The sequence below is a fragment of the Archocentrus centrarchus genome, chromosome 14, assembly GCF_007364275.1.
Source record: "Archocentrus centrarchus isolate MPI-CPG fArcCen1 chromosome 14, fArcCen1, whole genome shotgun sequence".
Classification (NCBI taxonomy): Eukaryota; Metazoa; Chordata; class Actinopteri; order Cichliformes; family Cichlidae; genus Archocentrus; species Archocentrus centrarchus.
The window spans coordinates 22,135,144-22,155,186 of NC_044359.1; the positions used below are offsets into that span (position 1 = coordinate 22,135,144).

Sequence of the window (20,043 nt, forward strand, 5' to 3'; positions counted from 1 at the left end):
AGGGAGAAACACAGGGTAATGGAGAGAGGGAGAGAGCCAGTCTCAGTCAGACAGATGAAACAATGGTGGCGATGGAGGGATAAACAGTTGACATCATTGTTCCAGAAAGATCAGGCTGTTGGCAAAGTCCATGTGCAAGTGTGCATGGCAGGTTGCGGAGGGGAGGGGTGAACAGAGACAAAGCCTGGATGGATGGGAGGGAAAGGCCTATAAATTGAATGCAGGAGAGCACAGCAACACCCATCTCGAACCAAGTCAGACCAAGAGTCGACCTATCTCGTCGTTTTTTTATAACTCTCTTGGAATCTCATCATGGATATCCCTATCCAGTATCCCTGGTATCGCCGGGCCTTCCCACATCGACTTTCTGACCTCTCCTTGGCTGAACCTCTCACTGACTGGCCAATGATCTGGCCATTCTCCTGGTCCTTCCCCTGGATGCGGCCTTTGTTTATGCGCTGGTTCAATTGGCCCGAAAATGGACACAGTGAGGTAGAGTACAATTCATCTGTGTTATTAAGATTATTACATCATGGGAATTATGCACAAGTTTCTGAAATCAGTATTTTATAATCTTTCAATTGTGAGATTTGCATTTATGATTATACATCAGCGCCAAAAACTCCACTGGTGTCACAAGTGGTTGCATGATTTTCAGGTGCAAGTCCTTCACTAAACAAGGTTTTAATGAGTTTTTAATGCCAGGCTGACTCGTTGCTCAGTACTGCTGCTAACAGCTCTGCTGTCTGTATAGATGCGCATTGAAAAGGATCGCTATGTCATTTATGTGGATGTGAAGCATTTCTCCCCTGATGAGCTGTCCGTCAACGTTAGTGACGAGTTCATCACGATACACGGCAAACATGAAGACAGACAGGTTAGCGAGGCTTTAGAGATCAGCAAAAATAGCACCACTGAATCGATTTAGTCACAGTATACTGATGCACTGACTGATTCTGTTTCAGGATGACCACGGCTTTGTGTCAAGAGAGTTTCTGAGGAAGTACAGGCTTCCTTCTGGTGTGACATGTGCCGAGGTCACCTCCAGTCTGTCGTGCGATGGTGTGCTGACAATCACAGCACCTCGGTCATCTCCTGGGCCAGAGCGCAGTATTCCTATTTCCTGTGAAGATGGAACTCAGAAACAGAAAATGTAGAGCAATATCTGACCCCCCTGATGCTGCTTTCCTACTAACCCTTTATATTATGTTGGCAGTTCAGTACACATAAAGGCAAGTCGTACATTTCTAGCTGTCTTCTAAAAGTGCCTTCTAATAAACCAGTATCTAACTCCTAATTCACTATTGTTGTGTTGTCTCAGCAAAACAGTGGTACTTAAATGCTGAGCTTGTGTAACAGAGTCTATTTGACAAAACAAGCTTTTTAGACACATCATGGTGAGTTGCAGGATATTGAGCTCCTGAGAATTAATTTCCTTATCATAAGCAAACAGATTACACGTCTCAGCCAAACATAGTTACACAGGTAACAGTAATTTCAAAGACAAATGCACAACCTCTATCAGGCATTTGGATGCTACACAATATCTTTGCCGGGCCTGCACTTCAGTGGCAAAATTGTTTGTTGGTAACTGAACCCAAACAAGCTTGCAGCACCTATTGGTTTTGGATAGAAATGTTAATAATGTATAGTAGTATAAAGGCTGTTCAAGATGGTCCACTGAAGGTGAAAACACACTAACAGCAACTGTTTCAGCACACAGAACAGAGTGGGTGGGTATTCTGTTTATTCTGTGAGAACAGCATTGGTTTCTGTATGTGTGAGGAGGAGGTTTTCTGGAAGCACAGACAGTCAGTTTTTTTTTTGTTTGTTTGTTTGTTTGTTTGTTTTTTAACTTAAAAAAAAAAAGCCACCAAAGGCCTTGGGACCAGGTGTGTTGAAAGGAAGAAAGAGGGTGAATGAGCAGGAGGTAAAGTTGTGACCAAGGAGAGAAACAGACAGGGCCCCCTTTTTCACTGGGGAGCATGACCTCTGAGCCGCTGAGGATAGTATGATTGTGAATGTATGTGAACGTGAGCGCATTTGAACTTGTAGATGCAAGAATTACAACTCTGTTATATTTGTAAAACTTTCTGACATATTAACAACAAAAACAGCAAGTAGAATAAATACAGAAAATCAAATTCACAGGTCTGTTGTGGGGTTTTTTGGGCCATTGACATGATTTTCTTCTGTCTATAGCATTGCTGTCTTTGAATGGATTTCACATAACATACACTCTGGCCACGTTATTAAGTACACCAGTTCAACTGATTAACATCAATATCTAATTGGTAAATCACATGGAAGAAATTCAGTGCATTTAGGCATGTAGACATGGTCAAGATGATCTGATGACATTTCAAAGTAGAAGAAAGGGCATTATGACTTTGGCATGGTTGTTGGTGCCAGACTGGCTGGTCTGAGTATTTCAGAAACTGCTGATCTGCTGGGATTTTCCCACACAACCATCTCTAAGGTTGTGTGGTCCCACAGAGAATGGTCCGAAAAAGAGAAAGCATTTGGTGAGCAGCAGTTCTTTGGGTGAAAGTGCCTAATTGATATCAGAGGTCAGAGCAGAGCAGCTAGACTGCTTCGAGCTGATAGGCAACAGAAAATCAAATAACCACTTGTTACCTTAAAGCAGGTGGGCTACAGCAGCAGAAGACCACACCGGTGCCACTTCTGTCAGCTACAGTTTGTATGGGCTCACTGGAAAAATGTTCCCTGTTTTAATGAGTCTTGATTTCTGCTGCAACATTCGGATGGTAAACAGCAGAAAAGCATCCATCCTGCCTTGTATTAGTTGAGGTTCATGGTGGTTTAATGGTGTGGAGGATATTTTCTTGGCACACTTTTGGTCCCTAAGTACCAACTGAGAATTGTTTAAACACCACAGCCTCCTTGATTGTTGCTGACCATATCCGTCCCTTTTATAAGCACAGTGTACCCATCTTCTGATAACTGCTTCCAGCAGGATAACACAAAAGTTATCCTCAATCATCTCAAACTGCTTTCTTGAACATGACAATGAGTTCACTGCACTCAAATGGCCTCCACAGTCACCAGATCTCAATCTCATAGAGCACCTTTGAGATGTGGTGGAACGGGAGAATCACATCATGGAAGTGTAGCTGACAAATCTGCAACTTTGTGACGCTACCATGTCAACATGGACCAACATGGAATCTCTGAGGAATGTTTCCAGCACCTTGTTGAATCTGTGCCATTTTCTGTTAAAGGGGAAAACTCCCCTTTAACAGGAAGTAACCTCTGGCAGAACCAGGCTCAGGGAGGGGCAGTCATCTGTCACAACCAATTGGGGCTAAGGGGAGAGAGAGACAGGACAAAAGACATGCTGTGAAAGAGAGCCAGAGATTAATAATAACAAATGATTAAATGCAGAGTGGAATATAAACAGAGTAAAAAGAGGTGAATGAATACTCATTAGGGGACAGTATCTGGTTTGACAACATGGGTCTAAGATTTGGAAGGCCGAGTACAAGAACTTCAGTTTTATCTGAATTTAGATGGAGGAAATTAGAGGTCATCCAGGCCTTTATGTCTTTAAGTTATTCCTGCAGGTTAACTAATTGATGTTTGTCATCTGGCTTCGTGGATAGATAAAGCTGGGTATCATCTGCATAACAATGAAAATGTATGCAATGCTTTCTAAGGGAAAGCATTGCATACTGCCTAAGGGAAGCATGTATAGTGTAAATAAAATTGGTCCTAGCATAGAACCCTGTGGAACTCCATATAATCTTATTGTATGAACAAGACTCCCCATTTACATGAACACATTGGAGTCTATTAGATAAATATGATTCAAACCACTGCAGCGCAGTACCTCTAATACTTATGGCATGCTCTAATCTCTGTAGTAAAATACTATGATCAACAGTATCCAAAGCTGTACTGACATCTAACAGGACAAGCACAGAGATGAGTCCACTGTCAGAGACAATAAGAAGATAATTTGCAACCTTTACTAATGTTGTTAATAACATGTTTGGTTAGTGTACAGTATATACAGAGAGGCTGATGAATCTGGCTGCACTTTTATTTTGACTTAAAATAATAATTATCACAATGAAAGTTTAGCCCTGTCTCAAAAGGTATGACATTCTATGATTTGCAGCACGCTGCATTTGACAATGCAAAAGTCAGCTCTAATAAATTTTAATTTCTTGCTTCACTGCTGCTTTTTTAAAATCTTTTTACAAGCTGGCATTGCCTGTTGACAAGTTTATTTCCATGACACACAATGAAGAACATAAAGAGGAGTTGCTGTAGCAGAGAAAAGGCAGGCACGATTCATGTTTTTTTTTTTTTTTTCATTTTTAAATGCATGATGAAAAAACTTTTATTATTATCTCCAAAACCTCAGATAAACATGAACATTACAGGGAATATACAACGATCATCCATTTACATTAAAACCACCTCCCAAAGCAAGGATGCAAAACCTCTGCTGGTGTCAAAGTAACATCATCTACTGTATGCTCCCAGCAGAACATCACACTGTAGCAAGATAATCAATGTAATTTGCTTCATCTATCATTTTAATGTAATAACTGACTGATATAAAATTGTCAAATATAGAGCTCATAAAATATGAATACATTTTAAAAGCATTCATTATTGTGCAGAGCTATTGCATACTTCTGCTGAAGCTCAGATTATCAGGTGCATGCAAATAAGCTATCACAAGTATGCATCACATCAAGTTAGTATGTTATTTTATGACATGAGAAAAGTTCTTTTTCTTCTTGCAAGAGTAATATCAGTAGCAGTAGAAGTCCCATTTCTGGAAAAAAGAAAAGTTGAATTAGGAGAAAGCAGTAAATATTTCATATGCATGTGTGCATATGTGTGTTCACCTACAGTAGTTTTGACTTCAGTAGTAGCTGGCATGAGAGCATGTGTCTCCTCCACTACACTGCTGGGGAAGTGGCCAATGCGAGCTTCCTGTTGTCCATAATAGGAGTCTTGTACCTGGGATGAGATGATTTAGATAACATTTGTTTGATGGCGTAACTTTTGAATGTTTTGCTGCACATGGAATACCACACCTACGTGACGTTTTTAAAATTTTATGGTTAAGAGCCATGCCCAAGCGATTTATTACCAGATAAATGTGTCACTTTTACTCACGCTGCCAGCCCAGAAAAGGTTCCCTCTGTCTTTTAGCATCGCATAAACATAGACAAGCTGCCCCTGTCTGATGGAGATAAACCTGCAGTCTCCAGGGTAGTAGTCCTGCAGTGCACGAGCTATCAAGATAGGATCTGCGCAGGGACATATGCCAAGAATTATAACGTGATATGAATGTGATTGGTAAGTGGTTAACTTTTAAGCAGAGAGACGTCAGCAGCAAAAATAAACTGTTGCTACTTACAGCTGCATTCAGAGTCAGCGCAGAGTTTCTTGTCAGAGAGTTTAGGCATCTGCTTTCCAGCTTCAGAAGTTCCCAACACAAGGCACAGTGAAAGAGCAAACCGCAGCTTGAAAGCCATGTTTATATGTGAACGCACCTACTGATGGAAAAGCTGTTTATTCTCAGTGAGGAAGATCCTTTTTTTTTTATCCTCCTCTTAAGTCTGTTTGCTGACTCTAAGATGGAGGTGCAGTAAAAGCAGTTCCCTTTTCTTCTCTCCCTAACCCTTCCTCATAAATGAGCACACACAGAGCTCCTTTGAAATCCTTCAAGCAGGTAAACAGGACGGGGGCAAAAGGGGGGTGGGAGTAGACAGACCCCTGCTTGTGTCTCACGTCATATCACCTCCACTCAAACAGCAGTGAATTCTTCAGAGTTAAGCTGAGTTTCCCCTTCCCTGTTTAACTTCCTTGATATGTGAGCAGCATCTATTAATTTCACTCCACTTTTCCAATCTTCCTTCCTCTGTCTCACAATATATTCCTCTTTTTTTTCCCCCTCTCTTCACCTTTGTAACTCAGGAGGAGGTGGAGCCACGTGCTTTATTTACATACTGAATGTTTCCACTGCCAAGGAAACCAGCTGAGCTTCTCTTGCGCAAACAGTCCCAAACACACGCGCGCACGAGCACACACACACTCACCAAACAGGAAGAATATACCTGTTAGCCTGCGTTGGCTGGGAACTGTCCGGTAAGACCTAAATTTTCTTCTATCAAAATCAAGCAGAATGTGGATTAACATGGATTTTGTCAGTTTTCATACTGGAAATGGGTTAAAATAAAGTAGGGATGAGTCATTACTTGTATTTTAAGGGATTTTAAAGAGGATGCCAGCATGGTTTAACGATAGTGACAGGTATTAACAGGTGAGATGCAAATAGTGATGTCAGGCTGAAAGACAGACATGATAGGTGAGGCCAGGGAGACTCCAGATACTGTTACTACTATACCATACCTGAAATTTAGCTTATATAGTCAGAATCTATATAGAAATAATCTGGAAATTAAATGTGATATACATGTATATATGTATATATAATGTAATTTATTAAGCAAAATGAAGTTTTTTAAGACTAAGCAAATGATGATTATTTAATAATAATTTGGCCTAAACTTATTACTCAAAAGACTATTGGAAACATTCAATACATTTCAGTATTTGTAGGAAATAGCAGCGCACAATGCCTCTGGAATTTAGGGAGGAGACACTGATAATAGAGCAGGTCGGTGTTTCGGTGAGAATTACAAAAGCACCTGTCAGACAAAGGACCTCCTTTAGGGCCATGCTAGATTATATTACCAGAAAACAGCTAGTGTGATATTCACACAAGGTATTCTCTGTTAATAAATATCTTTTCTTGCCCAAAGATGTGTCAGTAAAGACAAGAAGAGAAGAAGGGAATGATATAAGCACTGGGACCACAGTGAAAGCTGGAAAACTGGAACCCAAACACCTGTAGGCCAGACCATCAAAAAAGTCCTGATTCTCTGTCCACGCCCACTTGTGTGAGACTGAATTACAACACCAGGACCTGGGATGATACTTTCTCACTGATTCCTACAACTGTCAGCAATGTTCAGCAAAAACAGTCTTCCCTCACCCAGCCTGGAGGACTCCTTCTTTCCTCTCTCTCCCTCGTCCTCGGTCTCTCTTTCCTTTGGTCTTCCCTCATCCACATCTTCTCTTGGAAGCACTGACAGTGGAGGAGGGATAGAGACTGACCTGATTCTGGCCGCTGAGCTTGGACGGGCTTTACTGGAGAAGAATGAGGAGCTGGCAGCCTCTCTGGAGCAGAGGGAAAAGGACCTGGAGGTAAGATTAAAGCTAGTGCTCTTTCTTAGGCCCCCAAAGCCGCACACATCAGTTAATAGGCAGAAAAAAGGTAATGTGTTAAACACATTTTTGGGACAAAAAGAAATGTTAAGTAAGTTAGAAAATATTACTAGCAAATCAAGTCAGACATTTTGGATATGGGCTGCAATGCACAGTCATCCCACCAGTGGGCAGAAGATTTGTAAGATGGCACAGAGACAGTGCTACCATGAAAACTACCCCCACTGGAAGAGAAACAGCTCCAACCATGTGCAACCAGGGACCGAAACCTATAAGTCATAGCTGGCTGAACATTTCACTACACTGAAGTGAGCAATTATGTCTAATTAGCTGTTAGCCAATTTGTGTTATGAAGCTGCCATAAGACAAACATGCAAGCATACCATTATTAACTATTGCGTTACAATATAACTCAGGGTACACACTGAAAAGGCTTTCAGAAATATAGTGACATAGGATACTTGATTTTTCAGTGACAAAATGTTACAGAACATCTATCTATCTATCTATCTATCTATCTATCTATCTATCTATCTATCTATCTATCTGTCTATCTATCTGTCTGTCTGTCTGTCTGTCTGTCTATCTATCTATCTATCTATCTATCTATCTATCTATCTATCTATCTATCTGTCTGTCTGTCTGTCTGTCTGTCTGTCTGTCTGTCTGTCTGTCTGTCTGTCTGTCTGTCTGTCTATCTATCTATCAAATACTTGCTCTTTTTTCCTGCAAAAGTAACACCTAATTTATTACAGCATCTAAATTTTGCACTACCAAGCAAATTCTGTCGTTCTAGTTCTGGTGTGCAGCCTAATCATTAAAAATGTTGAAACAGACAAAAAATGCAAAAACCTACAATGTAAATGCAGTGTCCCTACTCCAGTAGGAGGCAACAGTCTATTGTGGGCTTGACACCTTATATTGTCTGTGATAATGATCTATGACCACATGGCAGCATTCATGTGAGGATTGCAGTGTTATTCAGAACAGTGTTTCTGCAGCTCTGCAGTGTTTGTGACATGGCAAGGTGCTTCTGATTCCTGATAAGTATGCTTAGCTTGACCTACACTTTAACCTAGTGTGCATTAAGTCCATTTAATTTTAGCAAAATTCATTTAAGTAGACCTCACACCATATATAAAGTTTGTGTTAGAGGTACTTCTTTGCTAATTTACTTGGGAGAAGGATTTTGCACATAGTAAAGCCAACTTATTTTATTGGATATTGCATATAAACTTAATATCTGGGAAATGTTCTGCTATTCTTTTATCTTGCCTGTGGATAGAAATCTGCCCACAATACAGAGTTTTAAAAACATAAAGAAATAAACAGAATAGTCCTTTTTTATGAAAAACAATTAGACATGTGAAATGAGTGAAGACAGAGGTTTAAATAATGAAATAAGTGCTTTGAATATTTTTGATTACATTTAGCTTCTTTAGTTTCTGGGTCTTACTGTGCTGCTGGTTCACTGTCACACTTCCATGTCCTATGAACACTCGTCAAGAGTGGAGACATCATTCATGCCATCAGAAACATCGGGTTGTCTTACTTTTTCTTTTTTTAGTACCCTGTTTACATTCTTTACGAGGCCACTAAAGATAGTTCATGTGGTGTTTAATGCAGGCTTTACAGCAGGAGAAGCATGTTCTTCAGAGGAAGCTGGAAATGAATGAATTGGCATTTGGACAAAGGGAGGCGGAGCTAACTGCTGATTTAACCGCTCTGCGGGCTGAGCTGGAGAAACATCACAGCCAAGGGCGTGACAGGCGAAAAGATGAGAGCGAGCAGATGACTCAGTTAGCCAACCATAACCAGAGACTGGTGGAGCAGCTGGCAGAGGTTTGTTTCAATGGATCAGTGACTCTCTGCACACATGTTGCATCATATAATAGTTACAGACAGAAACAATGCAAACCAACAGGTTTCGGTAGTCCTATCTTTGTTATTCACATCTTTCTCAACTGCCATTCTCCCACACATTTAGGCTGTGACGCTGGAGCATTCCTTGAGGACTGAGCTTCGTACCCTCAGAGAAGAAATGGAAGACTCATCTTTTAGCAGAAACATCAGCTTCACACAGTTAGAAAACATACAAGCAGAGGTATGCTGACAAGTAAATCATTGCTTCCCCTTGGAAAGGAGAGCAGTCCATACACAACAGTTTTCACTTTACGAAGAACGTGACCCAAAAGCATGAAGATGCAGCACAACATGAAAGTAGAACACCTGATTTTTGAGGCCTTGTCGACATACCACATCTTCGAGGAGTCTGAAATCAAATATGGGGAAAAAATTCTTAAAGTCTTGAAGATCTGACAGGTTTTAGGTTACAATAATTCATGTCATGAACCATCAAACTCTGATTATGCGAAATAGTGAAAAATTCTTTAAATGTTCAGTAGAAGCATAAACAACAGTCAAGATAGTCACCAGGAAACCCATCAGGGTTAGAGGTGGTGTTTGAGTTAATATCTATGCCTTTTTAGAGAATTTTCATCTGTCTGTAAAAACCAAACCAAATATTTTAACAACAAAACCCTCCGATGTTAAAACATCAAGATAACACACCATTTTCTTTTACCTTTCATGTTGCCTAGTTTATCGTTTTCATCCTTCCCATATAGAACAGAGTTTTGCAAGAGCGGCTGTCGCACATGGAGACGCAACTAAAAGCTTCAGAGGAAGACAACCAAAGACTTCGCATGGAGAGAGAGGGCTTGAGAGACAGACTGTCAGAGGTGCAGATGAAACTGAGAGAGAAAGAAGCAGAGGTGAGCATTAAACCTGACGTGTATTTAAGATTAAATGTGGTGTTGGCCGACGCACTGCTCGTCACTAGCAGCAGTCACTAACACGTCGAACACATTTGAAGCTCTTGATCTGCGTGTGTGCGCCGACGCTCGTCTCTCACTGTGCATGTTTTGGTGTGCAGATGGAGCAGGAGCAGGGAGTGGTGTTTGAGCTGCGCACGTTGAATCGCTCTCTACAGCAAAAAGCTCTAAACCTGGGAGAAGAGAGCATCCTGGACAGCACACACACAGAACCTTTATCTCTGCTGAGTGAAATTCAGCAGTCACAGGTACCCACAGAAACACACACAGCACCGAGTAACTCCACAGTCTCACTCAACCAGTGAAAAAGTCTTTTCCAGCCTTCTCTGAGATGTGTGGCTGCCATCAAATTTAAAATGAGCTGATATTTTTCATGAAATACTAAAGTGTCTCAGTTTAGACTTGCAAATCACTGAATTCTGTTTTTATTTGCTTTTTGCACATTATCCCAACTTTTTTGGAATTTGCTTGTACTAAAAGTTAAACTAATACTAATCAATATTTTGACTGATACTAACTGAGAGGTATACTACAAAGTTAGTTCAACATAGCCAGGCTTTCTGGTGGGACAAAATGTAAAACCCCAGCCAGAGATAATGGCTATCATGACAGAGGTTATCAAATTTCTCTGTTAACCCGGGCTTTCTGCTTCAGGATCTGTGCACGTACATATAAAACACTGCTTACTCCAATCAGAGACCTTATCAGAGGAACGTGATAAAAAAAATAAAACAGTAAAATCTATCACTGGTGATGCAAATAAGACAGAGAGAAATGCTGCAGAAAATTGTTAATCTGGTGATTTGATCATCACAAGCACACAGAGCGGTAAAATAGGTTAATATATTTATATGACTTTATTTGCTTAGAGCTGCTGCTGTTTATTTCTAATGTGACAGCCACACATTAGAGCTCTGAAAAGTTAAACTGCATGCAGTTCAACATTAAATGTTTATATTAAAGTGTTTTAGCTCAATAAAGGAGATGTGGGAATCACTTTGGGTGGCACAGTTGTTAGCAGCAAGAAGGTCCTGGTTTCAAATCCAGGCTGGGGTCTTTCTGCGTGGAGTTTGCGTGTTCTCTCCTCTTTGCGGGTTCTCTCTGGGTACTCTGGCTTCCTCCCACAGATGTGCTTGGGTTTAGGTTAACTAGTGATTCTAGATTGGCTGTAGGTGTGAATGGATGTCTGTCTCTCTGTGTTAGACGGGTGACCTATCCCTGTTGTACCTTCCCTCTACCCCCAAGAGAGCTGGAATAGACCTTCACAAATTTAGCCTAAAAATCTGTTTTAGTAACAGCAATTTCAGCAGGCAAAAATAAAAAAAAAAAGACTTGCCAGCAAATTAGAACCAAACATAAAAGTGCCAATGCAACACACAGTTTATGCTGCTGTAACTTTACAGCTTGGCTTCATTCTGTGGTGGTAAAGCGCTACATATAAAATGTATTCCTTTAGCAGAGACTTACAGGATAGTGTAACTACAAGAATCAGGGAAAATGTTGCGCTTCCAGCCCATTTTTAAACAGAAACTCTGACACAATTTGTCTGGACCAGGTTATGTGTTCAATATAAGTGACCATGGTGATCTAGGTAAGGAAAAAGTTTTCACACTAAAAAATGTGACTTTAGGCTCAACTTACCTCTCTAACCCATTAATCTCACTCCATAGTGCACCCCTCCGCTCTCCAAAATTAGCAACATCTTTACAGGCAAATTTGCATTAAAAGCACAGATGCCTAGTTAAGTGTTAGACCCCTCTGACTTTTTTGTACTGTGCTGCATATCTCTCCTGCTACAGGCTAAAGAGGCTCTTCTAGCTCACTCCACAGTCCTGCAAGCGAGAGATGAAGAAATACAAGCACTCAAAGAAGAGGTCTGTTGAACTGTGTTCTTTATGTGTTGCCTGAAATGAAAAGTCCTTACCACTACAGGAATAGAAAAAGATGATTTTGCTGATTTCTCAAAAAACAGGCAATAGAACAAGTTCCAGGTGAATCTGTCATGTTTCCCTCTGCTCAGCTTCTATTTGTGCATGATTTTGTAAAATCACATTTATATCAGAGGCCAGTCATGCTCGAATACACAGCTATGATCAGTGTGAGCAACTTACTTTGCACTCTCTCCAGCTACAATGTCAGCGAGAAGAGTTTGAGTCTTTGAGGGAGGAAATTAAGCCTTTCAGAAGCAGTCCTGAAAAGCCAAGCTACAGGTAGTACTATACAGTAAACTACTGTTCAGTTTGATTAAAGGTTTCATTTAAATCTGCGGATAAACATGTTTTATAAATTTCCATTTAGTTCCCTAGAGAGTGAACTGGCCACAGTGCGGCAGGAGAAAGAATCACTAACTCAGCAGCTTCTCAACACCATCAAGCACAAGGTGGCGCTGTCTCAAGAGCTGGAGGCCTGGCAGGTCAGTGTGCCGGGATACAGAATTACGGATAGTCTCTTGGAAAAATGTTTAAAAATGACAGTTTTTGCAAAAAAAACTGAACCTTTGCGCTTGCTGCAGGAGGACATGCGGTTGGTGATAAATCAGCAGGTGCAGCAAAGGGAGGAGGAGAGGAAGAGAGAAAGCCAGCAAGAAAAAGTCAACGCCGCAGGACTCCAAAGAAGCAAGTCTTTGAAAATGAAGGGAGAAGGAGGGAAACGGTTCTTCTCTTTTTTCAAAGACATATAACAGCAAGAGGACTCCGAGGCTTAAATGGACAGTATCAGCATTTATCTTTGTGACTGTAACTTTGATGGCCAGATAACGGACACTCTAATGCGATCAGCAACAAGTGGCATGTTTACAGACCTCATACCTGTATAAATGTATATACAATCTCTTATTAATTTCATACTTTATAATAAAAGAGGCTCATCTGAGTGTCTGTTGGATGTTTTATAATCTACTTTTTGCATTTTTGAAGTAGCATTCGTTACATTAAAGACAAATAAGAATTTTGGAGGCAGTGTGCAATTCCATACAGGAGATTAAACAGAATCTGTCATTTTCAGGTCTATACTTTTATTCTGTACTAATTCATAGTTATAATTAATAATAATTATTCTGTACTAATTCATAGCATTAATCATAGTTATATATAAATATCCTTATTTATCTTATACATACTGGACCTCAATGTAGTCTAACAACACACCAATGTCTGAAACAAACCATTTTAGCTTCCTTCCAGCTCTGATCAGCTGCCCCTAACAAACAGAAGTTGGGATTTCTGAGCTCCCAGCAAGCGCTACGTGCCTGACATGACCATACTATAGACATTCACTCTCACACACATCATATAAAGAGCAGAAAAAACTGGGGCAGTCTGAGTTCTTCACTGGGATTATTTGCACAATCGCTGACCTCACTGTTTGAATCTTTGGCCTAGTTTCACAGAAACATCCACTATTGAAACTGCACATATATGCCAGAAAACAGGGAAAAGCATAGGTCTACTTTAATAGAAAGACGCAGATTTGCTAGTGGGTCTGAAAGTGGAAAATGTTCAGTTTAAGCAAATTCTTAATGAGTCAGCTAAATGGACAGCGAGGGAGAGGGAAAATGAGAATTCCTCCAGTCCTTAGTGTTTCTAGACAATGACTTCAGAGAACATTATCTGACTGTTCTGATTGTTTTATGGTCAACTATATACAAATGAAAGAAAAAGCAAAAGGAGGTAAAAAGGTACCTTGGTGCCAAGAATAGATTCAGAGTTCTCTGCTGAAATGCATGACACAGTCAAAAGAAACAATGACAGAAATAACATCTTTAATAAATTAAGTTCAAAAAGATAGTCATCCCTTCCACTTCTCTCTATGCTGATATTACATGATGTATAAATCATACATAGGCAACATTTCCTAGTTGAACAGGACTGTAAATGCCCAGACGTAGTATGAGTAGTGCAGGTTGCATACAGGTCAGTGTTTCCACATGTTTTAATCTATATACATACAGTGCAGTCCTCACTCAGTAGACTCAGTGCATTGCCCCTTTCACAACCCTCAGACTGAATTACTATATACAGCATGAAGCAGCACCTTTCTCTGTGGGGAATGCACATTATTATATGCTGGCAAAAAAAATATATATATCTGCACACAATCAATCAAACATTCACTTTCTCATGCATATTTTTTTTAGGATTCCTACTGACGTTTTAACATGATCCGACCCATTTACTCAAACTCAGATTCAGCATTAGTGCCATTTGGAACAGTCCTCTATAAACATTTGCTCGTGTGCAGATTAGCCCACACAGACTGCCTTGTTATGAGTAAGCAGTGAACTTCCTCAGGTTTATGTTTTCTCTCTTTGCATCGCATTTGGAGAGCAGCAAATGATGTTACATTCAAACTAAAATTTAAGGTTTTGGCACATGTCAAAAGACACTGCACTGTTCATGAGCATTGCTATTTGTATGAATTTGTTTTTAATTGATACTGGCACTGATGTAAACCAATTACTGTCTGTTAGATAGGAAACCCCATCTTTTGTAGCCACTTTTTGGAAATAGTCTATTAAAATTCGGGGTCATGGGGAAAAACATTAAAAACATTATTGTTCTTTAATACAATGTATTTACATATTTCTTTAGGACTACCTACAATATAAAAGCTTTATTTTAACTTTACAGTACTGTATGCCTTTTATCCTTTCGGTTTTCAGTGTCTACAAGTGGACGCACAGTCTGGTTTCAGGGGGACAGAAACATCTGTCCAATCACATACTGTATGTGGAGCCCCTCGAGGCGCTCATCCATTCCTTCAGTGCAATCTTTTTGCCACTCAGTAAGACAAACATCGCCTCCTATTAGAGAGGTAGGTGAGATGCATTGACTTAAAGAAACAGGAAGTGTTTTGGTGAGGCTGAAAAATCTCAGGTCACGTTGTTGATGAAGCCTCTGAAACGTGCCTTTGGACGGAGATCCAGACAATGGAGTGTAATTCCAGCAGGGGTTAGCTGATGATTAACCCACATTGACGCCTAGGCCCACTTGCAGTTTATCACCTTTATGATTTACAAAGGCACCCATAATTAGGGTGGCTGGGAGCGGAGTCAGGCGCTTCTCCAACACACCTCCTATTATGCACCGACTGTTTATCATACCTGGATACACACAAACAAACAAAAGCCTCATAAACTGTGTGCTTTCTTGATAGTTAACACTGAGCATGACTTAAAGTTACATCAGGAAATGTACCTCGAAAGACCATGTTGGCCTCTGGAAGCTCCATCTGATACCCAAAGGACGTTGTGGTCTCCTGTGTCCTGGTACTGGCTTCAAACTCCACCCCAACTTGGATCTGTGCAGCACAAACACATGCAAACATATATTAGTGATATGGCAGTAAAGTAAATGGTGTTTCTACAGTATGGGTGGTATTGGCGGTACCTGTTTGTTGGCTCTGTGATAGTAGCTAGCATGAGCACCTCCTTTGCCAGCATTCAGTGTTGCCACCCAGTTTGGTCCTGCATGGAGAGACAGAACCCCCCCGCACTGTGGCTAAATCAAAGCTCAACAGATCAGAGATGATGCCAACTCTGTTAAATTATGATTTGTGAGAGTAACAAGTAAAAAAAAAAAATCTCACTTGAATACTGTCCAGCCAAAGTAAGAATGCCTCCTTCTTCTGCTCGCCCCCGATGGTAGACCAGCTCCCCTCCTAACACCAGCCCGGAAGAAACACTCTGTAGGAAATGTGCCACCAGGATAACTGTCCAAGAAAAACACACAGCTCGATAATAAAAATGATCATAGTACACGTCAATGACAATTTACCCACAGAGCACCTGAAAATTATCACAAAAAGTGTAAAACAATTTTCTGCTCGTATTGCTGGATAACAAAGAAAAGCCGATATCCATCTGTCCATCAATCCATCCCTTTTCTGCCACTAATCTGGGTCCAGGAACAGCTTTCTAAGTAGATGCCCAAACCCGCCTCCCCACAGCCATCTCCTCCGAACCACCTCAACTGACTAGAGCTGCTCACGAGCAGCTCTATTCTCAACTCTTCATCCTATCCTTAAGGCTGAATCTAGACACTCTTTGGAGGAAGCATATTTCCCCTGCGTGTATCTACAATCTTATTCTTTCAGTCACCGCCAGCTCGTGGCCACAGGTGAAGGTAAATCAATTGATATATCAACAGCTTCGCTTTCATGCACAGCTCTCTCTTTACCACAAAATACCAGCATAGTGTCCACATCACTGCAGCCTCCAATTAATGCTCTGCACTACAGCAAATCCCTCTTTTGGTGTTAAAAAGCTTCTCTCAGGATTTCATGAGGAGATTTCATGAAGTGTCAGTTTTGCAACTAAAAGGCGAGGACACTGCAGGTATTTTGGTGTCTGGCCTTACTGCACATGTGTTTTTCACAGTGCAAAACATTAGCAGAATATTTAAATGAATGATAAAAATGTGATTTACTGAAGTTTGCTGCACACAGTTTAATGGTGACTTTAACACTGAAAAAAAAAGCATGTGTCATTTGGTTGTGGGATTTATGAAAGTTGCAGTCTAATGTAGTTTCTTCTTCTTTTTTTTTAACTTGTCTCTATCTGAGCCATACATAAATACATACTGAAATGTCCATCCAAATGCAACTGTTAATGTGACTGTGTTAGTGTCAGATTAATGCCTGAATTGTAAAACCCTATCAAATATTGACTTTAATAAGTTCCTGCAGCCTCACACAGCCTGCAGAAAAAACAAAAGGAATGAGCACAGTAACAGGATCCTTATTAACACAGATGGATCAGGATTTGATGCTAAATAGTGTTTGCTGTTCTTTTACACATGCTCAGATGCTCCACATAGATTTGAAGTTTTCATGGTGGAATAGTTTGTAATAATTTATGGATAAATCCTGCGCTTCACCCAAGTCTCAGTCCTCAGGACCTCACATACTTCCCAGCCATTTCTAACAGATGACTTCACCCACTGTTTTCAGAGAGAAACATGTAAAACCAGCACTTCTACTCTATTATTTTTGTAAGGACATCAATCTCTCCTTTACCCTCCCTCACTGAGTGTGCTCATTTTTTAAGCTACTATTTTTGTGCTACTGTTGGCAGGTAATTATTGAAAAGAACTAACTGGCTCTTTGTATAGAAATTAGCACACTGTTAGTAGATCACCCAAAGAAATTTCCACTCACATGAATGCATTTTTGCAAATGCATTATCATGCTAATCTGCCCTACCGTTCTCTATCAAAAAACTGAAACTGTGAATCCTGACTTTTTGACACCAACAGGGGGCTTTGTGCTGGCGTGGACCTTTACTAAATCTAGCCCTACTAGATATCATGATGACAACTGTTGCATGAACTGATTAAACTGATGTTTTATTTCTTCTCTTGGAAAAAAAAAAAAAAAGTGATGGCATATGACCCTATTGCACTCTAGCAGCACTAAACCTCTACCTGTAACCATGAGTTCAATTTGCATACTATACAACACCCCTACAGGAAACCCTGAGGAACATGGTCAAATGCCTTCTCCAAGTCCATGATACACATGTAAACTGGTTGGGAAAACTCCCACACACCCTCAAATATCCTCAAGAGGATAAAGAGCTGGTCCAGTGTTCCGTGGCCATGACAAAACCACATTATTCCTCCTGAATCCGAGGTCTGACAAACAGATGCACCCTCCATTGAGGCTGAGGAGTGTGATTCCCATGAAGCTGGACACACCCTCTGGTCCCCTTTCTCAAAGAGTGGAGCCTTCACTCCAGTCTGCCAGTCCAGAGGCACTGTCCCCAGCCTTCCATACATTGATCAGACCCAGATGATTATTCATTTGCCTATTTTTCAACCTGCCATTTCTCACCTGACTCTCTGAGGATGTCGGGGTTGGCCACCGTCACAGCGGCAGTGAAGTCGTTCCCTCTGTACTCAGTTTCAAACTGCCACGTTACAAACTGGGACTGTTGGGTCTAAATCACATTGGACAGTTGAAAAAATGTTACGCTACAGATAAAGTTTAGAGCAGAAAACAGAACAGATATTCTTCCGGGGCACATTACATATTACAAAAATAGAGCGCAAGGACAAATGTGCTGAAGGAAGGTATGACAGTGAAAGGGGTCAAGTTTTGGAATAGGTATAGCAGGGAATTAAGCAAATTCCCTAATATCCTTACAGATGTTAAGCTCTCACCTGGAACACCGTTCTAGCTCGCACCCGCTCAGTGAGATGCAGCAGGGCATGGGCATTCAGACTACCTGAGGAGTCCATCTCTCCAATCAATGCTGGAGCATCCTGAGATTTGAAAAAAGGAACAGAATGCAACATTTCAACACAAAAAGGCAGCAGCCCCATCTCCTTTATCATTAAAAACTTACGTAATGATAGCTTTGTGGTGATTCGTGCCTGACCTTGTCTTTGCTATAGTCGTCACTCTGCAGGTGCTCCACGTGGAACCGATAATACGACGGACTTACAGCACTGAGGTGGAGCGTATGACTGACCTGGAAGAATCATCATTATTAATTTAAATTGATCAATTCAAATGCAACAAACACATTAAAGTGATTGAAAAAGTCACCTTGAAGAAGCTGCTCAGGGTTTTATTCACAATCATCTTAACACCCTCAATCTGTTGAGGAAACACATCTAAAGATGTAGAGAGGAAAAAAGAGTCAGATCAGAAAGAATTGTTAATAGAATCTGTATTTATGTAATTGCTCACAATCATTTTGCCTTAAAGGATTATGAGTAGCTAAAATCACACAGTAGACTAGTAAAAGTACCCTTTCATGCATTATAATGGAGCGCAAACAACGTCTAAAGCTGGACTTGGAGTAATCAGCAAGCATGTACCTGTGCCTAACAGGAAAGAGTAGTTTTTCGCCAATTAGCCTATGAACCTTACAGGAAAAATAATTGTACAGCTTTTTTTGGTCTTGTTTTGTTTTTGCTGCCCCTCTTTAAGCATGGTGCGCTCAGTTCTTCCATTTTAACTAGCGATACCTTTGCAGCTCCTGTGGAGAGAGTGAAAGCTGCCTGGGTTGGGAAGGCGGCCATCTTTCCTCTCCCAGCGAGGTGGACTATCCCAGTGAGCAGGGTGTGCATCCCAGCGGGAAGGAGGGGGCTCTGTGGAGAAAGGCCAGTTCTGATGGCCCGGACTGGAAGACAAAGCCAGAACACTGCCCATGTGGGTGCAACACTCCCTACAAGACACAAGGATACAAAGAAGGGGTTTATTTCCCATACCTTCTAAAAAGCCAAACTCTGTCCTGTATGAAGAGAACCTTTCTTAGCCTGTCCTGAAGTGCATTTGTGTGTGTGTGTGTGTGTGTGTGTGTGGGGGGGGGGGGGGGGGCACCTTATTATTTGGTCAGCTTTGATTTTAGACATTCTTAGTCAGAATTACAGATGGCACCAAAATAAACAACAACAAAAAAACATTTTACGCTTTATTATGTCTCTTTATATTGGTCTGTATAGATTTTAAAGCCAGAACTGCATGACTATGCACATCATGCATCTTTTTCTGAGGTTTATGTGCAGGTGCCGCAGATCCGTTGGCTAGTATGACCTTAGCATCCGCAAAAACAGACAAGTATATTGGCTAACTGTTCCACTACCTACTTCCGATGTGATCAAGAGACCTTAAAATCCCGAGTGAAAATGAGAACCGCACATCAGGAAAACTGTCAGGTGGATTCTCCTCTTTATTAAACTACCAACTTGAGATGCGAAGCCAACTGATGCTGAGCTGAACTGATGCTGCAAATCGCTCCCTCATGTTCCATCCCGCAAATGCATCCCCCCCGAAACTACGACAGGAACTCGGCGGTTGTAGTAAACTATACACTGCTGTATAAAACTGGCGCTTCTGTGACCATATTAGAAAAAATAATAGCCGTACACTTTCATTTAGCAATTTTTTTCATTCAGTGTATTAATTAGATGTTTTGAGGCCCAGGGGA

General features: G+C 40.8%; 4 protein-coding genes across 8 annotated transcripts in view; 2 read left to right on the top strand and 2 right to left on the bottom strand.

Annotated features, from left to right (window-relative positions):
- The window catches only part of LOC115792078 (alpha-crystallin B chain-like), a 3,387-nt gene extending 1,147 nt beyond the window's left edge, over window positions 1–2,240 (top strand). Inside the window, exons 2-4 of one of the 2 annotated variants that reach the window (XM_030746462.1) lie at window positions 331–492; window positions 755–877; window positions 966–2,240. In XM_030746462.1, the coding sequence (XP_030602322.1) occupies window positions 406–492; window positions 755–877; window positions 966–1,157 (402 nt within the window). In that variant the 5' untranslated portion in view covers window positions 331–405 and the 3' untranslated portion in view covers window positions 1,158–2,240. Of the gene's footprint in view, window positions 1–211; window positions 493–754; window positions 878–965 lie in introns of those variants that run through there. The other variant, XM_030746461.1, reaches the window with a different exon arrangement.
- The window catches only part of bicdl2 (BICD family like cargo adaptor 2), a 14,259-nt gene extending 1,354 nt beyond the window's left edge, over window positions 1–12,905 (top strand). The window contains exons 1-10 of one of the 2 annotated variants that reach the window (XM_030746459.1): window positions 6,088–6,132; window positions 6,810–7,254; window positions 8,902–9,117; window positions 9,263–9,379; window positions 9,903–10,049; window positions 10,211–10,357; window positions 11,909–11,983; window positions 12,237–12,319; window positions 12,408–12,522; window positions 12,622–12,905. In XM_030746459.1, the coding sequence (XP_030602319.1) occupies window positions 7,015–7,254; window positions 8,902–9,117; window positions 9,263–9,379; window positions 9,903–10,049; window positions 10,211–10,357; window positions 11,909–11,983; window positions 12,237–12,319; window positions 12,408–12,522; window positions 12,622–12,789 (1,308 nt within the window). In that variant the 5' untranslated portion in view covers window positions 6,088–6,132; window positions 6,810–7,014 and the 3' untranslated portion in view covers window positions 12,790–12,905. Of the gene's footprint in view, window positions 1–6,087; window positions 6,133–6,809; window positions 7,255–8,901; window positions 9,118–9,262; window positions 9,380–9,902; window positions 10,050–10,210; window positions 10,358–11,908; window positions 11,984–12,236; window positions 12,320–12,407; window positions 12,523–12,621 lie in introns of those variants that run through there. The other variant, XM_030746460.1, reaches the window with a different exon arrangement.
- On the bottom strand, window positions 4,356–5,836 carry mia (MIA SH3 domain containing). Its single transcript, XM_030746463.1, has 4 exons — window positions 5,402–5,836; window positions 5,158–5,291; window positions 4,888–4,998; window positions 4,356–4,810 (listed from the first exon to the last, which is right to left on the bottom strand). The coding sequence occupies exons 1-4, from the start codon at window positions 5,517–5,519 to the stop codon at window positions 4,787–4,789; spliced, it is 387 nt and encodes a 128-aa protein (XP_030602323.1). The 5' UTR covers window positions 5,520–5,836; the 3' UTR covers window positions 4,356–4,786.
- A 1,002-nt stretch (window positions 12,906–13,907) lies between the features above and the next one.
- Window positions 13,908–19,858, bottom strand: LOC115792060 (mitochondrial import receptor subunit TOM40B). 3 transcript variants are annotated; one of them, XM_030746428.1, is made up of 10 exons: window positions 19,703–19,858; window positions 19,082–19,281; window positions 18,657–18,724; window positions 18,487–18,579; window positions 18,269–18,370; window positions 17,940–18,045; window positions 15,696–15,818; window positions 15,497–15,573; window positions 15,305–15,407; window positions 13,908–15,210 (listed from the first exon to the last, which is right to left on the bottom strand). In XM_030746428.1, the coding sequence occupies exons 2-10, from the start codon at window positions 19,263–19,265 to the stop codon at window positions 15,071–15,073; spliced, it is 996 nt and encodes a 331-aa protein (XP_030602288.1). In that variant the 5' UTR covers window positions 19,266–19,281; window positions 19,703–19,858; the 3' UTR covers window positions 13,908–15,070. The 3 variants fall into 3 exon arrangements, with proteins under 3 accessions (XP_030602288.1, XP_030602290.1, XP_030602289.1); XM_030746430.1 differs by having other exon boundaries at window positions 19,802–19,838; XM_030746429.1 differs by having other exon boundaries at window positions 19,723–19,830.
- Between the last annotated feature and the right edge of the window lie 185 nt (window positions 19,859–20,043).